Source organism: Tribolium castaneum, chromosome 5 (assembly GCF_031307605.1).
Source record: "Tribolium castaneum strain GA2 chromosome 5, icTriCast1.1, whole genome shotgun sequence".
Taxonomy (NCBI): domain Eukaryota; kingdom Metazoa; phylum Arthropoda; class Insecta; order Coleoptera; family Tenebrionidae; genus Tribolium; species Tribolium castaneum.
The window spans coordinates 8,185,257-8,198,300 of NC_087398.1; the positions used below are offsets into that span (position 1 = coordinate 8,185,257).

General features: G+C 29.4%; 2 protein-coding genes across 2 annotated transcripts; one reads left to right on the plus strand and one right to left on the minus strand.

Annotated features, from left to right (window-relative positions):
• The first annotated feature begins 1,643 nt into the window (after window positions 1-1,643).
• Tgt (tRNA-guanine transglycosylase) lies at window positions 1,644-3,292 on the plus strand. The gene is made up of 6 exons (XM_966901.4): window positions 1,644-1,883; window positions 1,936-2,025; window positions 2,077-2,369; window positions 2,424-2,585; window positions 2,691-2,859; window positions 2,907-3,292. Exons 1-6 carry the CDS (start codon window positions 1,755-1,757, stop codon window positions 3,252-3,254), a joined length of 1,191 nt encoding a protein of 396 aa, XP_971994.2. The 5' UTR covers window positions 1,644-1,754; the 3' UTR covers window positions 3,255-3,292.
• Window positions 3,250-4,194, minus strand: LOC660634 (uncharacterized protein). Its single transcript, XM_966850.4, has 4 exons — window positions 4,020-4,194; window positions 3,880-3,971; window positions 3,573-3,831; window positions 3,250-3,529 (listed from the first exon to the last, which is right to left on the minus strand). Exons 1-4 carry the CDS (start codon window positions 4,090-4,092, stop codon window positions 3,330-3,332), a joined length of 624 nt encoding a protein of 207 aa, XP_971943.3. The 5' UTR covers window positions 4,093-4,194; the 3' UTR covers window positions 3,250-3,329.
• Window positions 4,195-13,044: the final 8,850 nt, after the last annotated feature.

Sequence of the window (13,044 nt, forward strand, 5' to 3'; positions counted from 1 at the left end):
AAAAGTTGCTGGGGTTCGCAGCTGATGCAACATGATGCAGCATTTTTTTCACTTTTTCGTTAGAAAAGCTAAGAAACTTTCTCCACTTTACGAATATTGAAGGAAAGGTGACGGTGCAAACTCCTACTGACTGCACCAATTTATTCAACTGTGTAAAAACTAGACTTTTTGGTTTTGTAAAAATTACCTCTTGTAAAAGAATGAAGCATTCACCGAATTATTAAATTCACGTAACATTATAAAGAATAGTTCATCTTAATAAAAAACAAACATACAAAAATACTTAGATTTTTTCCTGGGCTAATAAAATAAAAAAAAATCTATTCTGAGTTATTTTCTAGTTTTGTTTTATGTAAGTAATTAACTATTCGTCAGCGTGCTGACGAGTTGAGGCTGTTAATGGTTTTTCCTTAATTTAAAGTAGTTTAAATATCTTATTATGTGTGTATTAATGAATTTACCTATTACCTCAGAAAGATTAATTTTTATTGCAAAAGTCAACTGCTACAAATAGTAGCAGTACATAAAAAATGAATAAAAAATTTCTTTTTTTTAATAAAAAAAGTGCAAACATAACATAAAGATGACAGCATCAAAAAAAACTTCATAAAAACATAATCAAATACAAAAAAATAACCATTTGAATCAGGAACAAATTATTTAACAATGCTGAAGGTACTGCACATCAGCGACAAACCAAGTCGCTGCGTTAAAAAATAATAAGCAAATGCTATTTCTCAATATTCTCCAGTAGCATTTTTATGTATGTGTAGAACTGGAACTAAATTCCTCCATATCTAGCCGTAAATAAAAATAAAAAATGCACCACATTTCTTTATTTACTTCAAGGCGGAAGTGATGACGATATGTTGCTATGTTATTATTGTAAATGCATTGCATAACATGCGCTTTGTACAATATTTACAAGTGCAACAGCATAATAAAAAATACAAATGTGATGTTTTTTTCGCCAAAATTGTAATAATTCCTCAATTTTTGTGCAACTGTTTTGATTTAATGCACATTGTGTAAAAATAAATTGTGACCATGAATCATATGTTGCATCAAACGATGCTAGAGAGAAGCGACTTTAATGTTTTTTGTTGCGTAGTTTATTTACGACACAGCTTTAAATGCAATTATAGATAGGCTTCCCGTATGACTGTAATTGCCCATTTATTGTGTTTTTCTTGCAGCTAAAAATAATATGCTAATTATTTCATATAATTTTCTAGCACGATCATTCAGTCGCCCAGATTATCCTCGTTATAGATTTTTTATAAAATAAATAATAAAGCAGCACAAGTTTGTTTTTCAGCTTGGAAATGTATTTTTTTTGTATTGAGTTTTTTTTATTTTTAATGAATAGTGAATCTCATTGATTCACAATTCCTTTACAATACAGAAATTGTAATGTATTTTTATCTGCTATTTTGTTAAATAAATGCAGTTTGGAATGTTTGGATGTTGCTAATTTGAAACGGGATATTTAGCCTTGGATTTTATTACATAAATGTTAAGATCGTTAAAATGCATTGTGCAATAACACGTAATACAGGACATAACATAGATTAATAAAAAAACTGATTCTTCGTGTTTTTTTCTTTTTTATTCGAATTTTGCGGATTTTTCGCAACATTTGACTTTCGAGATCAAATCTACTGACAGTATATTATGAGGTTATGTGATTTTAACCTCAAAAATTCCTCATTTACAACACATTTTTATTTATTAAAAACAACATTTGCAACATTATGACCACAAAAAGTCCGCTAGTTTTCACACTCATTGCCGAATGCCACACCACAAAGGCCCGCGTAAGCCGCATGGTGTTGCCCCACGGCCCCGTTGACATGCCGGTATTCATGCCTGTTGGAACTCAGGTAGATAAATAGTAAATTCCCAATTATACGCCCTTTTCTAATTATTACGTAGGGAACCTTGAAAGGAATGTTGCCGGAACAGCTTGAAGAGCTCGGCCTCCAAATCATGCTTGCCAATACTTATCATTTAGGCACAAAACCAGTACGACACTCGCCAAAAATTAAATCAAGATTAAATTATCCATACTTGTAGGGTGTCGAAATTTTGGAAAAAGCCGGCGGTTTGCATAAATTTATGAACTGGAACAATTGTCTTTTGACGGATTCTGGGGGCTTCCAGATGGTGTCGTTGTTAAAATTGGCTGAAATCACAGAGGAGGGTGTACGTTTTCAGCCTCTGAATGACCAAAAGGCTGAAGTTATGTTGACACCCGAACATTCCATTGAAATTCAAAACGCAATCGGGGCTGACATAGTCATGCAATTGGATGATGTTGTCAGGACCACGAATCCAGATAAGGCGAGAATTGAGGAATCTGTGCACAGGTTTATTCAAAATTAAGATTTTACTTTAATAATCAAGTCACCCATGATTTATAGAACGACAAGGTGGCTTGATCGGTGTTTGCAAGCGCACAAAAAACCGGACACCCAAAGCATTTTTCCAATAGTACAAGGGACCCTCTATGAGGATTTACGTGAGATAAGCGCCAAAGATCACATCAAGAGACACGTCAATGGATATGCCATTGGTGGTCTAAGGTATTTATCAACAAATATTTTATCTAGTCTCAAATGACAGATAACTGGTTAATTTCACAACACTCTTGATATACGTTCTTTTAATCTTTTATAAAACACTTGCAGTGGAGGTGAAAGTAAAGACGATTTTTGGAAAATAGTCCACTTATGTACCAATATTTTACCAAAGGACAAACCCCGCTACTTGATGGGCGTTGGCTTTGCCGAAGATTTAGTAATTTGTTGCGCCTTAGGTTGCGACATGTTTGACTGTGTTTTTCCAACAAGGACGGCGGTAATTTACCGAATATAATAATTTTGTCCTAATAGAATTTTTTATAGAGGTTTGGTTGTGCATTAACGAGGACAGGTCAACTCAATTTAAAGAAAGAAAAATTCAAAAAAGACTTCAAACCTATTGATGAAAACTGTCCCTGTAAAACGTGTAAAAACTACACCAGAGCTTATCTGAATGGTGTTGTGACAGTGTACCCATCAGCCTGTCACCTAATCACTGAACATAACGTGGTCTTTCAAATGCGTTTGATGAAAGACATCAGAGAGAGTATCAAGCAAGACAAGTTCCCCGAATTTGTGCGCAAATTCATGTTGGACCTTTATCCAAATAAGGAGTATCCTACTTGGGTTAGGGACTCGTTAAGTGCGGTCAACATAAGCCTAACGGTATAAGTATTAATTTATTTTATACAATAAATAGAAAAAAAGAACGGAAGTATCTTATTTACATTAAGGAGTGTTACCGGTTTACATGAAGTCGTCTGAATCGTTCCCGTCGTCATACTTGGACATGTTTTCAGTGCTCATCAGAGAGTTGTAACTTTTTAACTCTGCCTCCTCCTTTTTCCGTTTCTCTTCCTCTTTTTCCCGCTCTTTTTGCTCCCTCAACACCTTCTTTTTGTCCTCCCTTTCTAATCTGTCTCTCTTCTCCCGCTCGGCTCTAAAATCTACCAAAAAATTGGGGAACACCAAGGGAAATTGACCCAGTACCTGGATGTTCCTCTCGTTTCGTTCGGTTCAGTCTATTTACAATTTCATTGACTCGTTTTGCGACTTTAATTTTCCTCACTTCTTTCTCTTTGTGGAAGCCAACTTGACCCACTTCCATGGCAGGCGTCTTCTTCAAATTGTGCCACATGGTGTAAACAACTTCAATATCGTTCATTTTGTTCCCCATTATGCTGTTGGCTTTCACTAACTGAGCAGCGTCTTCCAAAACCGAAGACGGAATATCGTCAATGGTCTGACCCTAAAAGACGATAATTAATTCACGTTAGGGAGATAAGGCCAAATTTACGGGTCGTAGTCTTAGATAGACGTGTGCTGAAGATACTTTATCAACGTGGAACCACACGTCCTCAGGCCAGCCCCATTTAATCAAATCTTCGTCTGCAAGTTCACAAATGAAACAAAAAAATTATCGGGTGAAATTCTCACTTTCATATTTGTCTAGCCCCATAAACAGGAGCACAGGAGGTGAAACTACGCTGCTTTCAAAATAAAACACCATTTTGTCATTTAAATTCAAGAAGAAATGCAAAAAACCGAACTCGCATTTGTTAGGTTAGTGCAGGCATTCCGAACTGATATAGCCAAATCGAGCCCTCACTGAATTAGGTTTTACTGATGATGCGGATAGATGGCCTTAGTGTTTTACGGGAAAAAGAAATCCTATTGGCGGATTTAAAATTTCAGATTATTGAAGAAAAACGTGGTGCCGATGCGCGGCTGACAAGTAAAAATTTCACAAACGTCACAAATTTCACAAATTTGAGTTTTATGAAATTATTAGTTAGTGAAATAAATAAATACGACACAGCAATAAAATACACCTACCTTCATATCGCTTCCACGTTGGCTACCGTTTGTGGCATTAAAAAAAATAATAAAAATGAAACCAAAAAAAATAATAATAAAAATGAAACCAAAAAAAAAATGTTTATTTGCATTAAATTTTGAGCAAGCCACTTTCATTCATTGAAATTAAAGGCAAAATTTCGTGGCAATAAATTATTTGAGTGGTTTATTTTATTTATAGTTACTGTATTTAAAATGTGTCACTCAAAATATCGCTTTTCAATACCGCATTTAAAGATTTTAATTGCAATTAAGTTTTATGAAATTATTGGTTTGTGAAATAAATAAATACGACACAGCAATAAAATACACCTACCTTCATATCGCTTCCACGTTGGCTACCGTTTGTAGCATTAAAAAAAATTAAAAACAACACCAATAAAAAATCTTTATTTGCATGAAAATTACAATAAGCGACATAATTTTACGGCTGTAAAAAACAGTCAACAATGTTATATTTAAGGATTGCTCTAATTGGTCAAATTAGTCAATAACTAATTTGTCCGGCAAGAACCACGTGGAGGTTTAGAGCATTCTTGCCAGGAAAAATGGATATAAGGATGAAGTAAACAATGATTATTTCAAATGAAGGGAATAAAGGAATTATTGGTTTGTGAAATGAAAAAATAGTACACAAAAATCAAAGCTTTTTCACTTGGCGTTAAATAAATGCTCTTACCTTTATACTGCATCTGCTACCATTTGTAGCAAAACCTAAAAAATAAATTAAAAACACAACCAACAAAAAAATTAATTTGTAGGAAAGTTACAACAAGCGACTTTAATAAATATTATACAGAATAAAGAATACACAATACGGTATAATATATGGCACACAAGCTATTAAATCAACACATCACAAGATAAAACGCAAAAAAATGCACCTACCTTCATATGGCTTCTGCGTTGGCTACTGTTTGTAGCAAGACATTTAAAAAATTAAAACAACACCAATAAAAATCTTTATTTGCATGAAAGTTACAACAAGCAACGTTTGTCAATATTAAACAAAATAAAAAATACACAATACGTTTCAATTTGTGGCAATTAAAATTCAAATCAAATTCAATACCTCAGTAAATAAATGCACTTACCTTCATATCGCTTCCACGTTGGCTACCGTTTGTAGCATTAAAAAAAATAATAATAAAAATGAAACCAAAAAAAAATAATAATAAAAATGAAACCAAAAAAATGTTTATTTGCATTAAATTTTCAGCAAGCCACTTTCATTCATTGAAATTAAAGGCAAAATTTCGTGGCAATAAATTATTTGAGTGGTTTATTTTATTTATAGTTACTGTATTTAAAATGTGTCACTCAAAATATCACTATTCAACACCGAATTTAAAGATTTTAATTGCATTTAAGTTTTATGAAATTATTGGTTTGTGAAATAAATAAATACGACACAGCAATAAAATACACCTACCTTCATATCGCTTCCACGTTGGCTACCGTTTGTAGCATTAAAAAAAATAATAATAAAAATGAAACCAAAAAAAAATAATAATAAAAATGAAACCAAAAAAAATGTTTATTCGCATTAAATTTTCAGCAAGCCACTTTCATTCATTGAAATTAAAGGCAAAATTTCGTGGCAATAAATTATTTGAGTGGTTTATTTTATTTATAGTTACTGTATTTAAAATGTGTCACTCAAAATATCACTATTCAACACCGAATTTAAAGATTTTAATTGCATTTAAGTTTTATGAAATTATTGGTTTGTGAAATAAATAAATACGACACAGCAATAAAATACACCTACCTTCATATCGCTTCCACGTTGGCTACCGTTTGTAGCATTAAAAAAAATAATAATAAAAATGAAACCAAAAAAAAAAAATAATAAAAATGAAACCAAAAAAAATGTTTATTTGCATTAAATTTTGAGCAAGCCACTTTCATTCATTGAAATTAAAGGCAAAATTTCGTGGCAATAAATTATTTGAGTGGTTTATTTTATTTATAGTTACTGTATTTAAAATGTGTCACTCAAAATATCACTTTTCAATACCGCATTTAAAGATTTTAATTGCAATTAAGTTTTATGAAATTATTGGTTTGTGAAATAAATAAATACGACACAACAATAAAATACACCTACCTTCATATCGCTTCCACGTTGGCTACCGTTTGTAGCATTAAAAAAAATAATAATAATATAAATGAAATAAAAAAAAATGTTTATTTGCATTAAATTTTGAGCAAGCCACTTTCATTCATTGAAATTAAAGGCAAAATTTCGTGGCAATAAATTATTTGAGTGGTTTATTTTATTTATAGTTACTGTATTTAAAATGTGTCACTCAAAATATCACTATTCAACACCGAATTTAAAGATTTTAATTGCATTTAAGTTTTATGAAATTATTGGTTTGTGAAATAAATAAATACGACACAGCAATAAAATACACCTACCTTCATATCGCTTCCACGTTGGCTACCGTTTGTAGCATTAAAAAAATAATAAAAATGAAACCAAAAAAAATAATAATAAAAATGAAACCAAAAAAAATGTTTATTTGCATTAAATTTTGAGCAAGCCACTTTCATTCATTGAAATTAAAGGCAAAATTTCGTGGCAATAAATTATTTGAGTGGTTTATTTTATTTATAGTTACTGTATTTAAAATGTGTCACTCAAAATATCACTATTCAACACCGAATTTAAAGATTTTAATTGCATTTAAGTTTTATGAAATTATTGGTTTGTGAAATAAATAAATACGACACAGCAATAAAATACACCTACCTTCATATCGCTTCCACGTTGGCTACCGTTTGTAGCATTAAAAAAAATAATAATAAAAATGAAACCAAAAAAAAATAATAATAAAAATGAAACCAAAAAAAATGTTTATTTGCATTAAATTTTCAGCAAGCCACTTTCATTCATTGAAATTAAAGGCAAAATTTCGTGGCAATAAATTATTTGAGTGGTTTATTTTATTTATAGTTACTGTATTTAAAATGTGTCACTCAAAATATCACTTTTCAATACCGCATTTAATGATTTTAATTGCAATTAAGTTTTATGAAATTATTGGTTTGTGAAATAAATAAATACGACACAGCAATAAAATACACCTACCTTCATATCGCTTCCACGTTGGCTACCGTTTGTAGCATTAAAAAAAATTAAAAACAACACCAATAAAAAATCTTTATTTGCATGAAAATTACAACAAGCGACATAATTTTACGGCTGTAAAAAACAGTCAACAATGTTATATTTAAGGATTGCTCTAATTGGTCAAATTAGTCAATAACTAATTTGTCCGGCAAGAACCACGTGGAGGTTTAGAGCATTCTTGCCAGGAAAAATGGATATAAGGATGAGGTAAACAATGATTATTTCAAATGAAGGGAATAAAGGAATTATTGGTTTGTGAAATGAAAAAATAGTACACAAAAATCAAAGCTTTTTCACTTGGCGTTAAATAAATGCTCTTACCTTTATACTGCATCTGCTACCATTTGTAGCAAAACCTAAAAAATAAATTAAAAACACAACCAACAAAAAAATTAATTTGTAGGAAAGTTACAACAAGCGACTTTAATAAATATTATACAGAATAAAGAATACACAATACAGTATAATATATGGCACACAAGCTATTAAATCAACACATCACAAGATAAAACGCAAAAAAATGCACCTACCTTCATATGGCTTCTGCGTTGGCTACTGTTTGTAGCAAGACATTTAAAAAATTAAAACAACACCAATAAAAATCTTTATTTGCATGAAAGTTACAACAAGCAACGTTTGTCAATATTAAACAAAATAAAAAATACACAATACGTTTCAATTTGTGGCAATTAAAATTCAAATCAAATTCAATACCTCAGTAAATAAATGCACTTACCTTCATATCGCTTCCACGTTGGCTACCGTTTGTAGCATTAAAAAAAATAATAATAAAAATGAAACCAAAAAAAAATAATAATAAAAATGAAACCAAAAAAATGTTTATTTGCATTAAATTTTCAGCAAGCCACTTTCATTCATTGAAATTAAAGGCAAAATTTCGTGGCAATAAATTATTTGAGTGGTTTATTTTATTTATAGTTACTGTATTTAAAATGTGTCACTCAAAATATCACTATTCAACACCGAATTTAAAGATTTTAATTGCATTTAAGTTTTATGAAATTATTGGTTTGTGAAATAAATAAATACGACACAGCAATAAAATACACCTACCTTCATATCGCTTCCACGTTGGCTACCGTTTGTAGCATTAAAAAAAATAATAATAAAAATGAAACCAAAAAAAAAAATAATAAAAATGAAACCAAAAAAAATGTTTATTTGCATTAAATTTTGAGCAAGCCACTTTCATTCATTGAAATTAAAGGCAAAATTTCGTGGCAATAAATTATTTGAGTGGTTTATTTTATTTATAGTTACTGTATTTAAAATGTGTCACTCAAAATATCACTTTTCAATACCGCATTTAAAGATTTTAATTGCAATTAAGTTTTATGAAATTATTGGTTTGTGAAATAAATAAATACGACACAACAATAAAATACACCTACCTTCATATCGCTTCCACGTTGGCTACCGTTTGTAGCATTAAAAAAAATAATAATAATATAAATGTTTATTTGCATTAAATTTTCAGCAAGCCACTTTCATTCATTGAAATTAAAGGCAAAATTTCGTGGCAATAAATTATTTGAGTGGTTTATTTTATTTATAGTTACTGTATTTAAAATGTGTCACTCAAAATATCACTTTTCAATACCGCATTGTAGCATTGTACCGTTTGTAGCATTAAAAAAAATTAAAAACAACACCAATAAAAAATCTTTATTTGCATGAAAATTACAACAAGCGACATAATTTTACGGCTGTAAAAAACAGTCAACAATGTTATATTTAAGGATTGCTCTAATTGGTCAAATTAGTCAATAACTAATTTGTCCGGCAAGAACCACGTGGAGGTTTAGAGCATTCTTGCCAGGAAAAATGGATATAAGGATGAGGTAAACAATGATTATTTCAAATGAAGGGAATAAAGGAATTATTGGTTTGTGAAATGAAAAAATAGTACACAAAAATCAAAGCTTTTTCACTTGGCGTTAAATAAATGCTCTTACCTTTATACTGCATCTGCTACCATTTGTAGCAAAACCTAAAAAATAAATTAAAAACACAACCAACAAAAAAGTTAATTTGTAGGAAAGTTACAACAAGCGACTTTAATAAATATTATACAGAATAAAGAATACACAATACGGTATAATATATGGCACACAAGCTATTAAATCAACACATCACAAGATAAAACGCAAAAAAATGCACCTACCTTCATATGGCTTCTGCGTTGGCTACTGTTTGTAGCAAGACATTTAAAAAATTAAAACAACACCAATAAAAATCTTTATTTGCATGAAAGTTACAACAAGCAACGTTTGTCAATATTAAACAAAATAAAAAATACACAATACGTTTCAATTTGTGGCAATTAAAATTCAAATCAAATTCAATACCTCAGTAAATAAATGCACTTACCTTCATATCGCTTCCACGTTGGCTACCGTTTGTAGCATTAAAAAAAATAATAATAAAAATGAAACCAAAAAAAATGTTTATTTGCATTAAATTTTGAGCAAGCCACTTTCATTCATTGAAATTAAAGGCAAAATTTCGTGGCAATAAATTATTTGAGTGGTTTATTTTATTTATAGTTACTGTATTTAAAATGTGTCACTCAAAATATCACTTTTCAATACCGCATTTAATGATTTTAATTGCAATTAAGTTTTATGAAATTATTGGTTTGTGAAATAAATAAATACGACACAGCAATAAAATACACCTACCTTCATATCGCTTCCACGTTGGCTACTGTTTGTAGCATTAAAAAAAATAATAATAAAAATGAAACCAAAAAAATGTTTATTTGCATTAAATTTTGAGCAAGCCACTTTCATTCATTGAAATTAAAGGCAAAATTTCGTGGCAATAAATTATTTGAGTGGTTTATTTTATTTATAGTTACTGTATTTAAAATGTGTCACTCAAAATATCACTATTCAACACCGAATTTAAAGATTTTAATTGCATTTAAGTTTTATGAAATTATTGGTTTGTGAAATAAATAAATACGACACAGCAATAAAATACACCTACCTTCATATCGCTTCCACGTTGGCTACCGTTTGTAGCATTAAAAAAAATAATAATAAAAATGAAACCAAAAAAAAATAATAATAAAAATGAAACCAAAAAAAATGTTTATTCGCATTAAATTTTCAGCAAGCCACTTTCATTCATTGAAATTAAAGGCAAAATTTCGTGGCAATAAATTATTTGAGTGGTTTATTTTATTTATAGTTACTGTATTTAAAATGTGTCACTCAAAATATCACTATTCAACACCGAATTTAAAGATTTTAATTGCATTTAAGTTTTATGAAATTATTGGTTTGTGAAATAAATAAATACGACACAGCAATAAAATACACCTACCTTCATATCGCTTCCACGTTGGCTACCGTTTGTAGCATTAAAAAAAATAATAATAAAAATGAAACCAAAAAAAAAAAATAATAAAAATGAAACCAAAAAAAATGTTTATTTGCATTAAATTTTGAGCAAGCCACTTTCATTCATTGAAATTAAAGGCAAAATTTCGTGGCAATAAATTATTTGAGTGGTTTATTTTATTTATAGTTACTGTATTTAAAATGTGTCACTCAAAATATCACTATTCAACACCGAATTTAAAGATTTTAATTGCATTTAAGTTTTATGAAATTATTGGTTTGTGAAATAAATAAATACGACACAGCAATAAAATACACCTACCTTCATATCGCTTCCACGTTGGCTACCGTTTGTAGCATTAAAAAAAATAATAATAAAAATGAAACCAAAAAAAATGTTTATTTGCATTAAATTTTCAGCAAGCCACTTTCATTCATTGAAATTAAAGGCAAAATTTCGTGGCAATAAATTATTAGAGTGGTTTATTTTATTTATAGTTACTGTATTTAAAATGTGTCACTCAAAATATCACTATTCAACACCGAATTTAAAGATTTTAATTGCATTTAAGTTTTATGAAATTATTGGTTTGTGAAATAAATAAATACGACACAGCAATAAAATACACCTACCTTCATATCGCTTCCACGTTGGCTACCGTTTGTAGCATTAAAAAAAATAATAATAAAAATGAAACCAAAAAAAAATAATAATAAAAATGAAACCAAAAAAAATGTTTATTTGCATTAAATTTTCAGCAAGCCACTTTCATTCATTGAAATTAAAGGCAAAATTTCGTGGCAATAAATTATTTGAGTGGTTTATTTTATTTATAGTTACTGTATTTAAAATGTGTCACTCAAAATATCACTTTTCAATACCGCATTTAATGATTTTAATTGCAATTAAGTTTTATGAAATTATTGGTTTGTGAAATAAATAAATACGACACAGCAATAAAATACACCTACCTTCATATCGCTTCCACGTTGGCTACCGTTTGTAGCATTAAAAAAAAATAAAAACAACACCAATAAAAAATCTTTATTTGCATGAAAATTACAACAAGCGACATAATTTTACGGCTGTAAAAAACAGTCAACAATGTTATATTTAAGGATTGCTCTAATTGGTCAAATTAGTCAATAACTAATTTGTCCGGCAAGAACCACGTGGAGGTTTAGAGCATTCTTGCCAGGAAAAATGGATATAAGGATGAGGTAAACAATGATTATTTCAAATGAAGGGAATAAAGAAATTATTGGTTTGTGAAATAAAAAAATAGTACACAAAAATCAAAGCTTTTTCACTTGGCGTTAAATAAATGCTCTTACCTTTATACTGCATCTGCTACCATTTGTAGCAAAACCTAAAAAATAAATTAAAAACACAACCAACAAAAAAATTAATTTGTAGGAAAGTTACAACAAGCGACTTTAATAAATATTATACAGAATAAAGAATACACAATACAGTATAATATATGGCACACAAGCTATTAAATCAACACATCACAAGATAAAACGCAAAAAAATGCACTTACCTTCATATCGCTTCCACGTTGGCTACCGTTTGTAGCATTAAAAAAAATAATAATAAAAATGAAACCAAAAAAAATGTTTATTTGCATTAAATTTTGAGCAAGCCACTTTCATTCATTGAAATTAAAGGCAAAATTTCGTGGCAATAAATTATTTGAGTGGTTTATTTTATTTATAGTTACTGTATTTAAAATGTGTCACTCAAAATATCACTTTTCAATACCGCATTTAATGATTTTAATTGCAATTAAGTTTTATGAAATTATTGGTTTGTGAAATAAATAAATACGACACAGCAATAAAATACACCTACCTTCATATCGCTTCCACGTTGGCTACTGTTTGTAGCATTAAAAAAAATAATAATAAAAATGAAACCAAAAAAATGTTTATTTGCATTAAATTTTGAGCAAGCCACTTTCATTCATTGAAATTAAAGGCAAAATTTCGTGGCAATAAATTATTTGAGTGGTTTATTTTATTTATAGTTACTGTATTTAAAATGTGTCACTCAAAATATCACTATTCAACACCGAATTTAAAGATTTTAATTGCA